Here is a 17718-nt window from a genome sequence, read left to right as displayed (position 1 = left end):
TGCCCCCTCTCTTCCCCTCCTCCTTCCCAGATCTCCTCTATTCTCCTGTCTCCACCTATATCCTTCCTTTGTCCCGCCCCCCTGACATCAGTCTGAAGAAGGGTCTTATGGCGAGTCCGAAACTTGCTAGTTGTAGACGAAGTTTATTGCAGCCGCAATACACGAATACAAAGTCAAAACAACAAGTTACAGGACAACCAATATAAACTTACTGTCTTCCTTGAAGACTTCGCCGAACTGGCTAAATCGGGCGCCAAACGCGCACCTGACATCGCTGGCCAATCAGCGATGTCGTTCCCTGGACCAATCCCCATGGTCGCGTTCCCACGTGACCTCGCTGGCCAATCCGAGGGTTCGACGACCTGGACCATTCTCTATGGTCGCTACATGACCCCCCCCCAGAACCCGAGGTGCGGAACCTAGCAGGGAGCCGGATTTCGCGACCATAACGAGTACGGAGAGGGACAGCCTGAACCACAGGAGCCGGAGGTTCCGGACTTGGTGGAACAGCCGGAACGGGAGGTTCTGGAGGAACTACCGGAACGGGGGGTCCTGGAGGAACTGCCGAAACGGGGGGTCCTAGGGGAACTGCCGAAACTGGGGGTCCCGGAGGAACTGTCGGAAAGGGGGTTTGTGGACTGGGCGGAACCAACGGAGGTCGGCCCCTTCTAGGGGTTTGACCGACCAGGACTGGTTGATCCGGGTCCAAATGGGCAGGTTTGAGCCGGGACACCGAGACGAGTTCACTCTTGCCGCCCATGTCTAAGGTGAAAGTAGCCGTTCCCTTACGTAAAACCCGGAACGGCCCTTGATAGACCCTCTGCAACGGGGCGCGATGGGCATCTTTACGCAAAAAAAACAAACTCACAGTCCTTCAGGGAAGACGGTTCATGTACCATGGGACACCCATGACGTGAAGTCGGCACTGGAGCCAGGGAGCCTACCCGTTCCCGGAGAGATGCTAACGCTGATGGGACTGTAGGGAGCAGGGCTGAAGGGTCCGAAAACAGATCTCCGGGTACTCGAAGGGTCGAGCCATATACCAGCTCTGCGGACGACGCACCGAGATCTGGCTTAGGAGCCGTCCGGATGCCCAAAAGAACCCAAGGGAGTTGGTCTACCCAGTCCGGGCCTTCAAGCCTTGCACTGAGGGACGCCTTAAGTTGGCGGTGGAACCTTTCTACGAGTCCATTTGCCTGGGGGTGATATGCAGTTGTGGGTTGTAATTTGGACCCGTACAGTTCCGCCAGCGCGGCCCAGAGGGACGAAGTGAACTGTGGCCCTCTGTCAGTTGTAATAACTGCCGGGACCCCCGAAACGAGCTACCCAATGAAGGGCCAAAGTCCTAGCACAAGACGCTGACGAGATATCAAACAATGGGAAAGCCTCTGGCCACCGGGTGAACCGATCCACCACCGTGAGGAGGTGGGTGTAGCCCCGGGAGGAAGGCAAAGGCCCGACCAAATCCACATGGATGTGGAAAAAAACGAAAAGCCGGGACTTCGAAATCCTGTACGGGGGGCTGGACGTGGCGCTGGACTTTAGCGGTCTGACAGGGCACGCAGGAACGTGCCCACCCCGCTACCTGTTTCCGCAGGCCATGCCAGACAAACCTCGCTGCTACCAAGGCAGAGGTGGAGCGGATGGACGGGTGCGCCAGCCCATGAATGGCATCGAAAACCCGGCGCTGAAGGGAGGGCGGTACTACCGGCCTGGGACGAGGAAGAGAAACATCGCACCAGACTTTCGTGCCCTCCGACCCACAAGCTACCTGGGCCAACTTCAATCCCGAAGTGGTGGACTGGTACGTCGAAACGGTATCCGCTAGAAGCTGTGCCTCCGCGAGCTCCTGGGGATCCACTTCGCAGTCCACCGCCGAAATAGGGGGAAAAGCAGGTCTAGACAGGGCGTCAGCAACGGCATTAAGCTTACCCGCGACATGACGGACATCGGTGGTAAATTCGGAGATAGCAGTCAGGTGCCGCTGCTGGCGGGCCGACCATGGGTCAGACAATTTCAAAAAAGCAAATGTTAATGGCTTGTGGTCCGTAAATGCCACAAATGGGCGGCCCTCGAGGAAATACCTGAAATGACGGACAGCTAAATGGAGAGCTAGAAGCTCTCGGTCAAATGCGCTATATTTCAGCTCGGCCGAATTTAGTTGCCGGCTGAAAAACGCTAAAGGCTGCCAACGGCCACCAACCTGCTGCTCCAGAACCCCCCCCACCGCCACGTCAGAGGCGTCAACCGTCAAGGCCGTGGGGGCGGAGGGGCTCGGATGGACCAACATGGTGGCGTCTGCCAAGGCTGCCTTAGCTGCCGTAAAAGCCGATTCTGCGGCCGGGGACCACAACAACTCTACAGGATTCCCTGCAAGGCATTGGAAAAGTGGGCGCAGGACTCGCGCCGCTGCCGGAACGAATCTATGGTAGAAATTAACCATGCCTACGAACTCCTGCAGCCCTTTTACTGTGGTGGGCCTGGGGAAAGCCCGGATAGCCTCCACCTTCTCGGGCAAAGGGGCAGCGCCGGCAGGGGTAATTCTGTGCCCTAGAAAATCGAGAGCAGGCAGGCCGAATTGACATTTGGAGGGTTGAATAATGAGCCCGTGGTCTTGGAGCCGCTGGAACACGGTCCGCAAATGGGCCTGGTGTTCCTGCACTGAGGGGCTGGCTACCAGGATGTCGTCTAAATAAATAAAGACAAAGGGTAAACCCCGGCCCACGCGGTCCATCAGTCGCTGGAAAGCCTGTACCGCGTTCTTTAAACCGAAAGGCATACGCAACCATTCAAACAACCCGAACGGAGTAATAGTTGCAGTTTTTTGTATGTCCTCCGGTCGCACCGGAATCTGATGGTATCCTCGCACCAAATCGATTTTGGAAAACACCACCGCTCCTTCCAGTCCAGATGAAAAGTCCTGTAGGTGCGGTACGGGCAACTGACTGACCAAGGTGCGTCAAAACGTTGGACGAGCAGCTCTGGGAACTCTGCCAGAATCGCAGCATACGAGTCGGGGGCCGCGACGACGGCCTGGACAGTAGGGCTGGGCGAGGAGGCGATTGCCGGAGCGACGTGCTCGTCTTCAGCAGCGGGTCGGAGGTCGTTACCGCGGACATCAGGAACCAGTGAAAAAGCCCAGAAAAAATCTGCGCCCAGGATCGCTTGTTTGACGTCGGCTATGATGAATGGCCATTCGTACGTGCGGAGGCCTAACACAAGGAACATCTTCCGTGTACCGAAAGTGCGAATTGGGCTGCCATTAACCACGATGAGGGTGGGACCTGTCTTACCCGATCTGGTTTCGAGGTCGGTCGGCGGCACTATGCTGACGATGGCTCCCGTGTCTACCAAAAATTCTGTGTCCGTGAATCGATCATGGACATAGAGGCGCCGGTTCTGGCAATCGTAACTGCCCCTATGTACGATCGGCCGAGGCATTTCCCGCGAAGGTACAAGGCAAACGACAGTTGCGGGATTCGTTACCCCATCGTAGGTGATAATAGCACCAGCCGCGCTTGTGCGGATCTTTTTGGCGGGCTTTCGGAGAATTGGCGGGAGACGTGGCGCCATCTTGCCGTCGCTGTGGCGTGGTCACCGATGTCGAGACTTTGTTGATTGAACTACTTGCCTTGTTTTTACCCGCTATGAGCGCGTCCGCTTTCGCTGCATATGCTTCGGGGTCCTTAAAAGAACAATCCGTAAGCAGCAGTCGGACATCCTCGGGAAGTTTCTCGCGGAATGCCTGTTCAAACATCGGGCAATCCGTATGCTCACCGGCTAGCACCATCATTTCTTCCATGAGGACGGAAGGCAGTTGGTCTCCAAGCTCCGGTAGGTGCAGAAGTTTTGCCGCACCACCATGCTTATTTAACCCGAAGGTTCGCAGTAATACCTTCTTCATGGTTTCATACTTGTCTTCCGCAGGTGAATTTACGATAAACCGCATCACGCGCTTGGTTGTGTCCGGCGATAAAGCGCTGACGAGGTAGAAGTACTTCGTGGAATCGTCCGACACCTTCTTTATATGGAATTGGGCCTCGGCGTGGATAAACCAAGCTTGCGGTGCGTACGTCCAAAATAACGGAAGATGAACGCCTGCCGCGCTTGACTCCGGTGTGCCCTGCTCGGTCATCGTCAACGAGGCGTCGGGTTCCTGCTCAGTTGGTGATCGTCCAGATCACGTTCGGGGTCACCAATATGGCGAGTCCGAAACTTGCTAGTTGTAGACGAAGTTTATTGCAGCCGCAATACACGAATACAAAGTCAAAACAACAAGTTACAGGACAACCAATATAAACTTACTGTCTTCCTTGAAGACTTCGCCGAACTGGCTAAATCGGGCGCCAAACGCGCACCTGACATCGTTGGCCAATCAGCGATGTCGTTCCCTGGACCAATCCCCATGGTCGCGTTCCCACGTGACCTCGCTGGCCAATCCGAGGGTTCGACGACCTGGACCATTCTCTATGGTCGCTACAGTCTCGACCCAAAACGTCACCCATTCCTTCTCTCCTGAGATGCTGCCTGACCTGCTGAGTTACTCCAGCATTTTGTGAATAAATACCTTCGATTTGTACCAGCATCTGCAGTTATTTTCTTATATTTACATGGATAAGTTGGTTAAACAGCAAAACTGTGTGAAACAGGGTGGTACAGTGGTACAGTGGTACAGTGGTACAGTGGTACAGTGGCACAGTGGCACAGTGGTACAGTGGCACAGTGGCACAGTGGTACAGTGGCACAGTGGTACAGTGGCACAGTGGTACAGTGGTACAGTGGTACAACTGATGGAGGTGTTGCCTCAAAACATCAGAGACCCAGCTTCCATCCAGACCTCTTTTAAAAAATATACAAATGTACAAAGTGAAATGTGATCAAACAAGAGCCGCCTGTATCGGCAGTTTACAAAATAAACAATTACCACATTAAAATCCCGCCATCTCTGTCAACAATACATTCAACCCCCCGTGGCGACCAGCGTTCACGGAAGGCCTCCAGAGTGCCCGTGGACACCGTGTGTTCCCTCTCCAGGGACACGCGGGCACGGACGTAAGCCCGGAACAGGGGTAGGCAGCCGACCTCTGTGAGGCCATCGACTGCCCGCTGCCTGGACGCGCGGATGGCCATCTTGGCCAGGCCCAGGAGCAGACCGACAGGGAGACCCCCTCCTCCCTCCTGACCCTCCCCCCTCTGTACCGGGTGCCCAAAAATTAAAAGCGTAGGGCTAAAATGGAGCCAGAACTTGAGGAGCAGCCCCTTCAGATACTGGAACAGGGGCTGTAACCTCACGCACTCTGTATACAAATGGTACACGGTCTCCTCCTCACCGCAGAAGTGACAGGCGGCAGACGAGACCGTGAACCGGTTCAAGTACCTGTTACAGCCCTATAGCCTTATGTAACACTCTCCATCCCAGGTCCCCGATGTAAAGGGGGAGGACCCCCTTATAGAGAGACCTCCACTGGGGACCGCTCCCGCCGTCAGGTGGTAACACGGACCGCCAGGGCGTGTCCGGACGGAAGACAAAAGCGAGGAAGTGGAGAGTGTGCAGGAGCATCCTGTACAATAGCTGCGGTCCCAGCACCGAGCCTTGCCGTACCTCACTAGTTACTGCCTGCCATTCTGAAAGGGACCCATTTATCCCCACTCTTTGCTTTCTGTCTGTCAACCAACTTTCTATCCATGTCAGTACCCTACCTCCAATACCATGTGCTCTAATTTTGCCCACTAATCTCCTATGTGGAACCTTGTCAAAGGCTTTCTGAAAGTCGAGGTACACCACATCCACCGGCTCTCCCCTGTCAATTTTCCTGGTTACATCCTCAAAGAACTCCAGAAGATTAGTCAAGCATGATTTCCCCTTCGTAAATCCATGCTGACTCGGAACAATCCTGTTACTACTGTCCAAATGCTCCGCAATTTCGTCTTTTATAATTGACTCCAGCATCTTCCCCACCACTGATGTCAGACTAACTGGTCTATAATTTCCCGTTTTCTCTCTCCCTCCTTTCTTAAAAAGTGGGACAACATTAGCTACCCTCCAATCCACAAGAACTGATTCTGAATCTATAGAACATTGGAAAATGATCACCAATGCGTCCACAATTTCTAGAGCCACCTCCTTAAGTACTCTGGGATGCAGACCATCAGGCCCTGGGGATTTATCAGCCTACAGTCCCATCAGTCTACCCAACACCATTTCCTGCCTAATGTGGATTTCCTTCAGTTCCTCCATCACCCTAGGATCTCTGGCCACTAGAACATCTGGAGATTGTTTGTATCTTCCTTAGTGAAGACAGATCCAAAGTACCGGTTCAACTCATCTGCCATTTCCTTGTTCCCCATAATAAATTCCCCCGCTTCTGTCTTCAAGGGACCCACATTTGCCTTGACTATTTTTTTCCTCTTCACATACCTAAAGAAGCTTTTACTATCCTCCTTTATATTATTGGCTAGCTTACCCTTGTACCCCATCTTTTCTCCCCGTATTGCCTTTTTAGTTATCTTCTGTTGCTCTTTAAAAGAGTCCCAATCCTCTGTCTTCCCACTCTTCTTTGCTACGTTATACGTCTTCTGTTTTATTTTTATGCTGTCCCTGACTTCCCTTGTCAGCCACAGGTGTCTCTTACTCCCCTTAGAATCTTTCCTCCTCTTTGGAATAAATTGATCCTTCAACTTCTGCATTATTCCCAGGAATACCTGCCATTGTTGTTCCACCGTCTTCCCTGCTAGGGCCTCCTTCCAGTCAATTCTGGCCAGCTCCTGCCTCATGCCTCTGTAATTCCCTTTGCTATACTGCAATACTGACACTTCCGATTTTCCCTTCTCCCTCTCAATTTGTAGAGTAAAACTTATCATATTGTGATCACTGCCTCCTAATGGCTCTTTTACCTCGAGTCCCCTTATCAGATCAGGTTCATTACACAACACTAAATCCAGAATTGCCTTCTCCCTGGTAGGCTCCAGTACAAGCTGTTCTAAGAATCCATCTCGGAGACACTCCACAAACTCTCTTTCCTGGGGTCCATTACCAACCTGATTTTCCCAGTCTACCTGCATGTTGAAATCTCCCATAACCACCGTAACATTACATTTGTGACATGCCAATTTTATCTCCTGATTCAACTTGCACCCTATGTCGAGGCTACTGTTTGGGGGCCTATAGCTAACTCCCATTAGGGTCTTTTTACCCTTACAATTCCTCATTTCTATCCATACTGATTCAACATCTCCTGATTCTATGTCACCCCTTGCAAGGGAATGAATATCATTCCTCACCAACAGAGCAACCCCACCCCCTCTGCCCACCTGTCTGTCTTTTCTATACGTTGTTTACCCCTGAATATTCAGTTCCCAGCCCTGGTCCTCTAGTAGCCATGTCTCTGTGATTCCCACAACATCATACTTGCCAATGTCTAACTGAGCCTCAAGCTCATCCACTTTATTTTTTATACTTCGTGCATTTAAATACAACACTTTAACTTCGGTATTTACCTCCCCTCTCACACCAGTCACCATTGGCCTTGACCTTACTCTCTTATCCCATCTAGAACTTCCCTTCCCATTTATTCGAGAGTCCTTTGCAATTTCTCCTGTATTCGCTTCCTCTTTAACTCTATCTTCATATTCCCAGTTTGTCAACCCCTCCCCCCCACTACTTAGTTTAAAGCCACACTTGTAGCACTAGCAAACCTGCCTGCCAGAATGTTGGTCCCCCTGCTGTTAAAGTGCAACCCGTCCCTTTTGTACAGGTCACCCCTACCCCAGAAGAGATCCCAGTGGTCAAGAAATCTAAATCCCTGCTCCCTGCACCAGCCCCTCAGCCATATATTCATATCCCCGATCTCTCTGTTCCTGCCCTCACCAGCACGAGGTACAGGTAACAGTCCAGAGATAATCACCCTCGATGTCCTACTTCTCAGTCCTCTTCCTAACTCTCTAAACTTACGTTACAGTATCTCCTTCCTCTTCCTCCCGCCGTCGTTCGTGCCCACGTGCCCAACTACATCCGGTTGATCGCCTTCCCTCGCTAGGATGTTGTGAAGCTGCTCCGCGAATTTGCCTGCCAAGCCCCCTCAGTGGGACTCAGGTAGATCCCCAGATAGAGGAGGTGCGTGGTGCTCCACGCAAGAACTCCCATCACCTCCGGCAGGGAGTCCACCTGCCACTGACCCACCAAGAGCCCAGCACACTTCCCCCAGTTGATCCTGGCGGAGGATGTGGCTGAGAACACCCGCTGGCACTCACGCATCCTCCGCAGGTCAACAGGGTCGGTGAACATTAGTAGCACATCGTCGGCGTAGGCCGAGAGAACCACCTCCACCTCCACCCCCGGCCCCGGCAAAGCCAAACCTGCCAGCCGCCTCCGTAGGAGGCACAGGAATGGCTCCACACAGAGGGAATAAAGCTGGCATCCCATGGGGATCCCTGACGAACCCCCCTCCCAAAGTTAATGGGAGCCAACAAAGGGCCATTGATCTTGACCAGGCACTCTGCAGCAGCGTATAGGAGCCGGACCCGGGCCACAAAATGTGGTCCAAATCTGAACGGCCGCAGAGTCCCAAGAAGGTGGTCGTGCTCCACCCGGTCAAACGCCTTCTCCTGGTCAAGGGAGAGAAAGGCAACTGACTGACCAGCCCTCTGGCACAGATGGGTCAGGTCCCAGACCAGATGGATATTGTCCTGAATGGACCAGCCCGGGACTGTGTAGGACTGGTCAGGGTGGATCACATGGGACAGCAAGGGCCCCAGGCGAATGGCCAATGCCCGTGCAAAGACTTTGTAACCCGTGCTGAGAAGAGAGACAGGGCGCCAGTTCTTCAAGAGGCGGAGATCGCCCTTCTTGGGCAATGGGATGACAACTGCCCCGACAACTGCCCCGACAACTGCCCCGACAACTGCCCCGACAACTGCCCCGACAACTGCCCCGACAACTGCCCCGACAACTGCCCCGACAACTGCCCCGACAACTGCCCCGACAACTGCCCCGACAACTGCCCCGACAACTGCCCCGACAACTGCCCCGACAACTGCCCCGACAACTGCCCCGACAACTGCCCCGACAACTGCCCCGACAACTGCCCCGACAACTGCCCCGACAACTGCCCCGACAACTGCCCCGACAACTGCCCTGACAACTGCCCCGACAACTGCCCCGACAACTGCCCTGACAACTGCCCCGCGCCACGCGAAGGGCATCTCCCCGGTCGCCAGGCTCTCCCCCAACACCTTCACATAGTCCCCCCAGGACATCCCAGAAGGCTCGAAGATACTCAACGGTCAGCCCATCCAGCCCCGGAGACTTGCCCCTCCTGAGCTGGTGCAGGGCACCAGTCAACTCCTCCAGAGTTAGGGGATCATCGAGGCGCTCAGCCACCTCTTTGCACACTACGGGTAAGCCCTCCCACAGCACCCCTTGTGCCTCCCCACTAGATGTTCCCTCGGAGAACAGAGTGTCATAGAACGACCAAACTGAGGCACCGATCCTCTCCGGATCCGTGACGGAGGAGCCATCGTCCGCAAGCTACTCGACAAACTGCCTGCGGGCACCTCGGCACTTCTCCAGGGAGAAGAAAAAGGGGAAGGCGCGGTCCAGATCGTGCAACATCTGGACTCGCGACCTCACATACGCGCCCCGGGACCTCCTCAGCTGCAAGTCCCTCAGTGCCCCTTTCTTCTCCTGGTACTCCTCCCACTCACACGAGTCCCCCTCCGTCTGACCCAGGCGAGACTCCGAGTCGAGCAACTGTCTCTCAAGCCGTCTGATCTCGGAGTCCCGCCCCTTGGTCGACCCCCTCGTGTAGTCCTGGCAAAACAGACGGACGTAAGCCTTCCCTACATCCCACCACTGCCTTAGGGAAGGGAAACGCCCCTGCCTTTCCCTCCACTCCGCCCAGAACTGCTTGAATGAATCCCGGAACCGGCGCTCCTGCAGCAGCCGGTTGTTGAAGTGCCAGTACGCGGACCCTGCCCGTGTGCGTGTCGGGATAAAGTCCACTCGCACCAGGCAGTGGTCCGAGCACGGCTCCAACCGCATGGAGGCTGCCGAGACACAGGACACATAGGCCTTAGACACATATACACGGTCAATGCGGGAACCACCCCCCTTAAACCTGTATGAGAAGGCGCCGGAGTTGGGATGGAAATTCCTCCAAGCATCTACTAGCTCAAAAGAATCCACCAACTCCCTTAATGTCTTGACCGCTGCCGGATCGCGCTGAATGCCCGAGCGATCTCTCGCCTCAAGGGTACAATTAAAATCACCCCCCAGGAAAACACACTCCCCCTGATCGATGGTGTTCAACAGCGCGGTCACTTCTTGTGTTAACCGCGTCTGCATAGCACCGCTCTTGGGGGCGTACACATTAATAAAATGTAACGGCATGCCATCCAGGCGCACGGCCAGATACAACAACCGGCCTGGTACAATGTCCTGCACCTTGACGATCTCCGGCTGGAAAGATGGGACCAACAGGAAGGCCACTCCACTCGAAATGGAGGTGAGATGGCTCATGTAGACCCCCCCTTCCCACTCCAGGAGCCAGGTGGGCTCGTCACTAGCCACAGTGTGTGTTTCCTGCAGGAAGCTCACCGCGTACCTCCCGTCCCTCAGCACCGAGAGATGGTGAAACCTACGGAGAGACCCCCTGCCCCTTAGACTTAGAAAGATCCCCCAGCTGGCGCCGCTCATTTGTCGATGCACCTGCCTCGTTCTCCTCCCCCTGAAGGATGGCATCAATGGACTGCAAGGGTACCGTCAGGTCCCACCAGCGGTCAACAGCCAGATCTGCCTTATTCCTCTTCCCTCTGTTGTCCTTCAGAAACTTCCGGAGTTCCCAGATATCAACAAGCCGACACACGGGGCTGTGGGTGGGGGTCAGACACGGGGCCCCAGGTGGGGGTCAAACACAGGGCTGTGGGTGGGGGTCAGACACAGGGCCCCAGGTGGGGGTCAGACACAGGGCCCCAGGTGGGGGTCAGACACAGGGCCCCAGGTGGGGGTCAGACACAGGGCCCCAGGTGGGGGTCAGACACAGGGCCCCAGGTGGGGGTCAGACACAGGGCCCCAGGTGGGGGTCAGACACGGGGCTGTGGGTGGGGGTCAGACACAGGGCTGTGGGTGGGGGTCAGACACAGGGCCGTGGGTGGGGGTCAGACACAGGGCCCCGGGTGGGGGTCAGACACAGGGCCCCAGGTGGGGGTCAAACACAGGGCTGTGGGTGGGGGTCAGACACAGGGCCCCAGGTGGGGGTCAGACACAGGGCCCCAGGTGGGGGTCAAACACAGGGCTGTGGGTGGGGGTCAGACACAGGGCCCCGGGTGGGGGTCGGACACAGGGCCCCAGATGGGGGTCAAACACAGGGCTGTGGGTGGGGGTCAGACACAGGGCTGTGGGTGGGGGTCAAACACAGGGCTGTGGGTGGGGGTCAGACACAGGGCCCCAGGTGGGGGTCAGACACAGGGCCCCAGGTGGGGGTCAGACACAGGGCCCCGGGTGGGGGTCAGACACAGGGCCCCAGATGGGGGTCAAACACAGGGCTGTGGGTGGGGGTCAGACACAGGGCTGTGGGTGGGGGTCAGACACAGGGCCCCAGGTGGGGGTCAAACACAGGGCTGTGGGTGGGGGTCAGACACAGGGCCCCAGGTGGGGGTCAGACACAGGGCCCCAGGTGGGGGTCAGACACAGGGCTGTGGGTGGGGGTCAGACACAGGGCTGTGGGTGGGGGTCAGACACGGGGCTGTGGGTGGGGGTCAGACACCCCTCAATAGGACTCGTAGCCTCAACGGGGAGCACAGGCTGGGGACCCACCCCCACACTCAAGTCCCCCCCATCAATCTTCCCCTGGTCACCCTCTATCCAGCGGACGCAATCCCTGGGGGAACAGCCCCCTGGGGTAGTGTGTCACCACTCTCAGGTGGTCCCTGCACTACAGAGGCATCCTCCTGCCCACAGGAAGCGTGCACTGGGTACTCTGCCTCAACAGGGGAGAAACACCTCCCTTCAGGTCGCCCCTGGCCTTCAGGGCCGTTCTCCGTGTCAGAGGATGCACGCCTCCTCCTCTTATAACCACTAGTGTGCGGTGGTAAAGTCAGCTCCATTGCTGAAGCCTGTTCCTCCGCCCCGCCATCTACCTGCTCATCCTCTCCAGCCTTCAGACCCTCAGGCTTCCCTGGGCTAGGCTCAGAGGCGAGCTCGATAATATCTACTGCCGGGGGACCCTCATTAAGGTGACCTTCCTCCCCTGACTCTCCCAGCGCCCCTCATCCACCCCCCACACTCCACCGGCATCCTCCGCCACAGGTACGGGACATGGGGGTGGTGGGGGAATGGAGGATGGGAGCAAGGGAACAAAGTCATCACGGGCCACCGTGGTAGAACCAGGAGCCCCAGATGGGCCAGCACTGCCTTCCTGGGCCACTTTGGTAGAGCTGGCAGCCCGGTGCTTGGGACAATTCCTGCGGAAATGCCCCACCTCTTTGCATGCATGGCAGCGTGCTTGGCCCGTGTTCCAAAACACGCGATAGCAGAATCCTTCCCATTCAACCTCAAAACTCCCCTCCATATCAATCCCCTGTGCCAGCTGTATGTACACGCGGCGATTGAACGTTAATACATGCTGCATCTCGGGATCATCCAACCTATGCAACAGTTTGGTGGGCCCAGACCGCACCTCCCCCAGCTTAGTTACATGTGGGAGCAGGAGCGCGTCCGGAACATAAGGGGGAACGTTGGACAGCATGACCGGCAGCACGGGCCGTCCCCATGGATCCACCGCCATGTAAATCCCAGCCACCGTGATCCCCCTTTCCAATGCGGTAGCCACCGACTGCTCAGTCTTTAGGATGACAACAGCCTTCCCACTGACCACCGCGCCTGCGATTATGGCCTTCTTGCCAACAGTCTCCCCCAGCGCGGTTAGCACAGCCTTGAAGGTAATGTTGCCCTGCAAGGTCACTTTCACCCCATGTATACGCCCCAACGACTCATGGCCCTTAGTCACGGAGACTGCCGACTGTACGGCAGCTGCATAATTCTTAGGGGCCGCCATCTTTAGGGCGTGGAGCAAAACAAAACGTCTCAGTATTTTATAAGTCAAAGCAGTCTTTCTGCTATTGCTGCACCTCCACGCATTTGCAGCAGTTTAAAGTCTTGTGAAGGCTTTCCTGGCAAAGCAACAGAAGCAGTCTCCTCCTGATAAGATAGGGAAAAGTCCGTGCCAATCCTCCCGTCGTAGAAAATGGAGTTTCCGGAGGCTTCTTCCCCAGGTCTTGGTTGCCCTCTCGTCCTCGCCAATACAAAACCTTCGAAAAGTAATCAAATCCTCCCAGCCAGCACCCGACACCCACGTCCGATCCTGACCATGGGTGCTTTCTGTACGGAGTTTGCACGTTCTCCCCGTGACCTGTGTGGGTTTGCTCTGGGTACTCCGGTTTCTTCCCGCAATCCCTTGTAGGTTAATCGGCTTCGGTAAAGATTGTAAATTGTCCCCTAGTGTGTGTAGGATAGTGTTAGTGTGTGGGGATCGCTGGTCAGCACGGACTCAGTGGGCCGAAGGGCCTGTTTCTGCACAGTATCTCTAAACTAAACTAGTGTGTGAACGGGCGATCGCTGGTCGGCACGGACTCAGTGGGCCGAAGGGCCTGTTTCCGCACTGTATCTCTAAATTAAAACTAATCTAAACTGATCTCATCTGTGCAGGATACCTGCGCTAATATCTACCACATTGGAGACCCTCAGACTGTCCTTATTCGGACTTTACTGAACTTTACTTTGCACTAAACGTTATTCCCTTTATCTGTATCTGTCCACTGTGGACGGATCAATTGTAATCATGTGCAGTCTCCGCTGACTGGAGAGCACGCAACAAGAAAGCTTTTCACTGTACCTCGGTACACGTGACAATGAACTAAACTGAAATATTACATGACGTAGAGGACGAGAGAGAGCGAGGGAGAAAGAGAGAGGGGGAGGGCAAGAGAGAGAGAGAGAGAAGAGAGAGAGAGAGAGAGATAGGGAGAGAGAGAGAGAGAGAGAGAGGAGAGAGAGAGAGAGAGAGAGAGAGAGAGAGAGAGAGAGAGAGAGAGAGAGAAGAGAGGAGAGAGAGAGAGAGAGAGAGAGAAAGAGAGAGAGAGAGAGAGAGAGAGAGAGAGAGAGAGAGAGAGAGAGAGAGAGAGGGGAGAGAGAGGGGGAGAGAGAGGGGGAGAGAGAGGGGGAGAGAGAGGGGGAGAGGGGGAGAGAGGAGGGGAGAGGAGAGGGGAGAGAGAGTGAGAGGGGAGGGAGAGAGAGAGAGAGAGAGAGAGAGGGAGGGAGAGAGAGAGAGAGAGAGAGATGGAGAAAGGCAGAGAGAGAGAGAGAGAGAGAGAGGTACTGGACTTCCCCCTCTCTCTCCCCACTCTCTCTCCCCCTGCCCACTCTCTCTTCCCCTCTCTCTCTCCTCTCTCTCTCTCTCCACTCGCACTCTCCCTCTCTCTCCTCTCTCCCTCTATCTCCATCCCCTCCCACGCTCTCCGCCCTCTCACTCCCCCTCTCTCTCTCCCTCTCTCTCTCTCCCCCTCTCTCCCCACCCTCCTCACTCCCCGCCTCCTCTCTCTCTCCCCGCCCCCTCTCTCTCCCCGCCCCCTCTCTCCACCTCCCCCTCTCTCTTCCCCTCTCTCTCTCTCACTCTCCCTCTCTCCTCCTCTCTCCCTCTCCCTTCTCTATCTCCATCCCCTCCCCCTCTCTGCTCTCCCCCCTCTCACTCCCCCCCTCTCTCTCTCCTCCTCCCTCCCCCTCTCTCCCCCCCTCTCTCTCTCTCCCTCCCCCTCTCCCCCCCTCTCCCTGCCCCTGTTGTACTTCGTGGTCCGGTACTTGTTGTACCTTTGTGGTGACTCTGGAAGGACCACGAGTACACGTGTATAAAAAGTTACATTGCTGGAGCTTAACTCCAGGCTGTTTATTCCAAGGCCGCCTGGATCCAGAGTGACCGCCTAATCACACCAATCCCTTATATACACAGGCATACAAAGTAGTTCTTGGATACACAAAGTAGTCCCAGCAATATCACAACATCCCCCTTGTCTTATATAAAATTGTTTTCTTTACCATTCGAGGGCTAAAATATATTTAACAAACAAAACCAAAACACCATTGCTTTTTGCAAACAAAACCAATAACACAACTAAACACAATTGCTTTTTTTCGCCATCATGGTGGTCACTCCTCTGCGGAATTTCACTCATCGCCGTGTGGTCACTCACTCCGGGTGGTCACTCACTCCGGGTGGTCACTCATCGCCGGGTGGTCACTCATCTCCGTGTGGTCACTCACTCCGTGTGGTCACTCCACAGATATATACATTTATACAAAAGCATCAAATATAATACATTAAGCTTTCATTACACAGATCACTACACAGGTCATTAAACACAAAATATTCATTTTGTTCCATATCTTCCCCTCAAGAAGACGTGCTGTGTAGATCAAACGTAGTGTAGGCTCTAGATGCTCCACCACCATGATTTGCCTGCCACTGCTGGCCTCCCACTGCTGGGCTAACACTGCTGGGCTCCCACTGCTGGGCTCCCACTGCTGGCCTCCCACTGTTGGGTTGGCACTGCTGGGCTCCCACTGCTGGCCTCCCACTGCTGGGCTAACACTGCTGGGCTAACACTGCTGGGCTAACACTGCTGGGCTCCCACTGCTGGCCTCCCACTGCTGGGCTGGCACTGCTGGGCTCCCACTGCTGGGTTGGCACTGCTGGGCTCCCACTGCTGGCCTCCCACTGCTGGGCTAACACTGCTGGGCTAACACTGCTGGGCTAACACTGCTGGGCTCCCACTGCTGGCCTCCCACTGCTGGGCTGGCACTGCTGGGCTCCCACTGCTGGGTTGGCACTGCTGGGCTCCCACTGCTGGGCTGGCACTGCTGGGCTCCCACTGCTGGGTTGGCACTGCTGGGCTGGCACTGCTGGGCTCCCACTGCTGGGCTCCCACTGCTGGGTTGGCACTGCTGGGCTGGCACTGCTGGGCTGGCACTGCTGGGCTCCCACTGTTGGGCTGGCACTGCTGGGCTGGCACTGCTGGGCTCCCACTGCTGGGCTGGCACTGCTGGGCTCCCACTGCTGGGCTGGCACTGCTGGGCTCCCACTGTTGGGCTGGCACTGCTGGGCTGGCACTGCTGGGCTGGCACTGCTGGGCTGGCACTGCTGGGCTGGCACTGCTGGGCTGGCACTGCTGGGCTCCCACTGTTGGGCTGGCACTGCTGGGCTGGCACTGTTGGGCTGGCACTGTTGGGCTGGCACTGCTGGGCTGGCACTGCTGGGCTCCCACTGTTGGGCTGGCACTGCTGGGCTGGCACTGCTGGGCTGGCACTGCTGGGCTGGCACTGCTGGGCTGGCACTGCTGGGCTGGCACTGTTGGGCTGGCACTGTTGGGCTCCCACTGTTGGGCTGGCACTGTTGGGCTGGCACTACTGTAATCGCGGTGCGCTGGCCCCGCCCACAGGTGCTCCCGGCAGCTGCCGCTCATTCTTCGAACGCGCTGCCGCTGCCTCGGGCCCAGGGCCTCCCGACTCTACGGTCGACGCGCCTGGGTAAGTACGCAGTGGCTCGGCCTTACCGGCCGCTGCACCTCCGTGGGTGTCGGTCTCCTCCAGGGCTCTCCCGATCGCCGCACACCACCGTGGGTGTCGGGTCTCCCGGTCGCCGCACACCACCGTGGGTGTCGGGTCTCCCGGTCGCCGCACACCTCCGTGGGTGTCAGCCTCCCCCGGTCGCCGCACACCTCCGTGGGTGTCGGGTCTCCCGGTCGCCGCACACCTCCATGGGTGTCAGCCTCCCCTGGGGCTCTCCCGGTCGCCGCACACCTCCATGGGTGTCGGTCTTCCCCGGTCACCGCACATCTCCGTGTGTGTCGGGTCTCCCGGTCTCTCCCCCGCGAAGCAGTCGCAGGCTTCTAATCTCGGGCCTACACAGGTGCTGGGGCGCGACGTGGGCCTACACGCACCTCCCCCAGCAGTTTGCAGCGTCACGTCGGCAACTCGGCGCCGACTACTGAGCGGGTAACTATACCAACTCATACTGGCCCTGTCGGGATGCACTCCAAACGTCCCGTACTGAGCTGGAAACTTTTCTTTTGTTTTGTTTCCCTTCAGGGCCTTTTTTTTCTTCTTTTTAACCTTTTCTGCTCGTGCATGCTTCATTCCCTCCCTAGGCGAAACACCAAGCCGCTGCCACCATGTTGTTCTTCGTGGTCCGGTACCTGTTGTACCTTTCTTGTGACTCTGGACGACCACGAGTGCACATGTTTAAAATGTTATCATGGTGCAGCTTGTACTCCAGGCTGTTTCTTCCAAGGCTGCCTGGATCCAGAGTGACCGCCTAATCACACCAATCCCTTATATACACAGGCATACAAAGTAGTTCTTGGATACACAAAGTAGTCCCAGCAATATCACAACAGCCCCCTCTCTCTCTCTCTCCCCGCCCCTCTCTCTCTCTCTCTCTCACTCTCCCCCCCTCTCTCTCTCTCTCTCTCCCCCCCTCTCACTCCCCCCCTCTCTCTCTCTCTCCTCCCCCCCTCTCTCTCTCTCTCCCCCCCCTTTTCATTGTACCTCAGCACTTTGTGAATAAATCGATTTGTACCAGCATCTGCAGTTATTTTCTTATACTATTTCATTGTACCTCGTTGCACGTAGAAGCTCGGGACGATATTTGACCTAAAATAAACAAAAATAGA

At 56.2% G+C, this 17718-nt stretch overlaps 1 protein-coding gene across 1 annotated transcript; it reads right to left on the bottom strand.

The window, feature by feature from the left end:
• Positions 1 to 14937: 14937 nt before the first annotated feature.
• LOC144594884 (uncharacterized) lies at positions 14938 to 17446 on the bottom strand. The gene is made up of 2 exons (XM_078401806.1): positions 16765 to 17446; positions 14938 to 16728 (listed from the first exon to the last, which is right to left on the bottom strand). Exon 2 carries the CDS (start codon positions 16507 to 16509, stop codon positions 15787 to 15789), a length of 723 nt encoding a protein of 240 aa, XP_078257932.1. The 5' UTR covers positions 16510 to 16728; positions 16765 to 17446; the 3' UTR covers positions 14938 to 15786.
• Positions 17447 to 17718: the final 272 nt, after the last annotated feature.

The sequence above is a fragment of the Rhinoraja longicauda genome, chromosome 6 (assembly GCF_053455715.1).
Source record: "Rhinoraja longicauda isolate Sanriku21f chromosome 6, sRhiLon1.1, whole genome shotgun sequence".
NCBI classification, from domain to species: domain Eukaryota; kingdom Metazoa; phylum Chordata; class Chondrichthyes; order Rajiformes; family Arhynchobatidae; genus Rhinoraja; species Rhinoraja longicauda.
The sequence above is the reverse complement of the archived record's forward strand: the minus strand, read 5'-3'. Positions and strand labels throughout refer to the sequence as shown.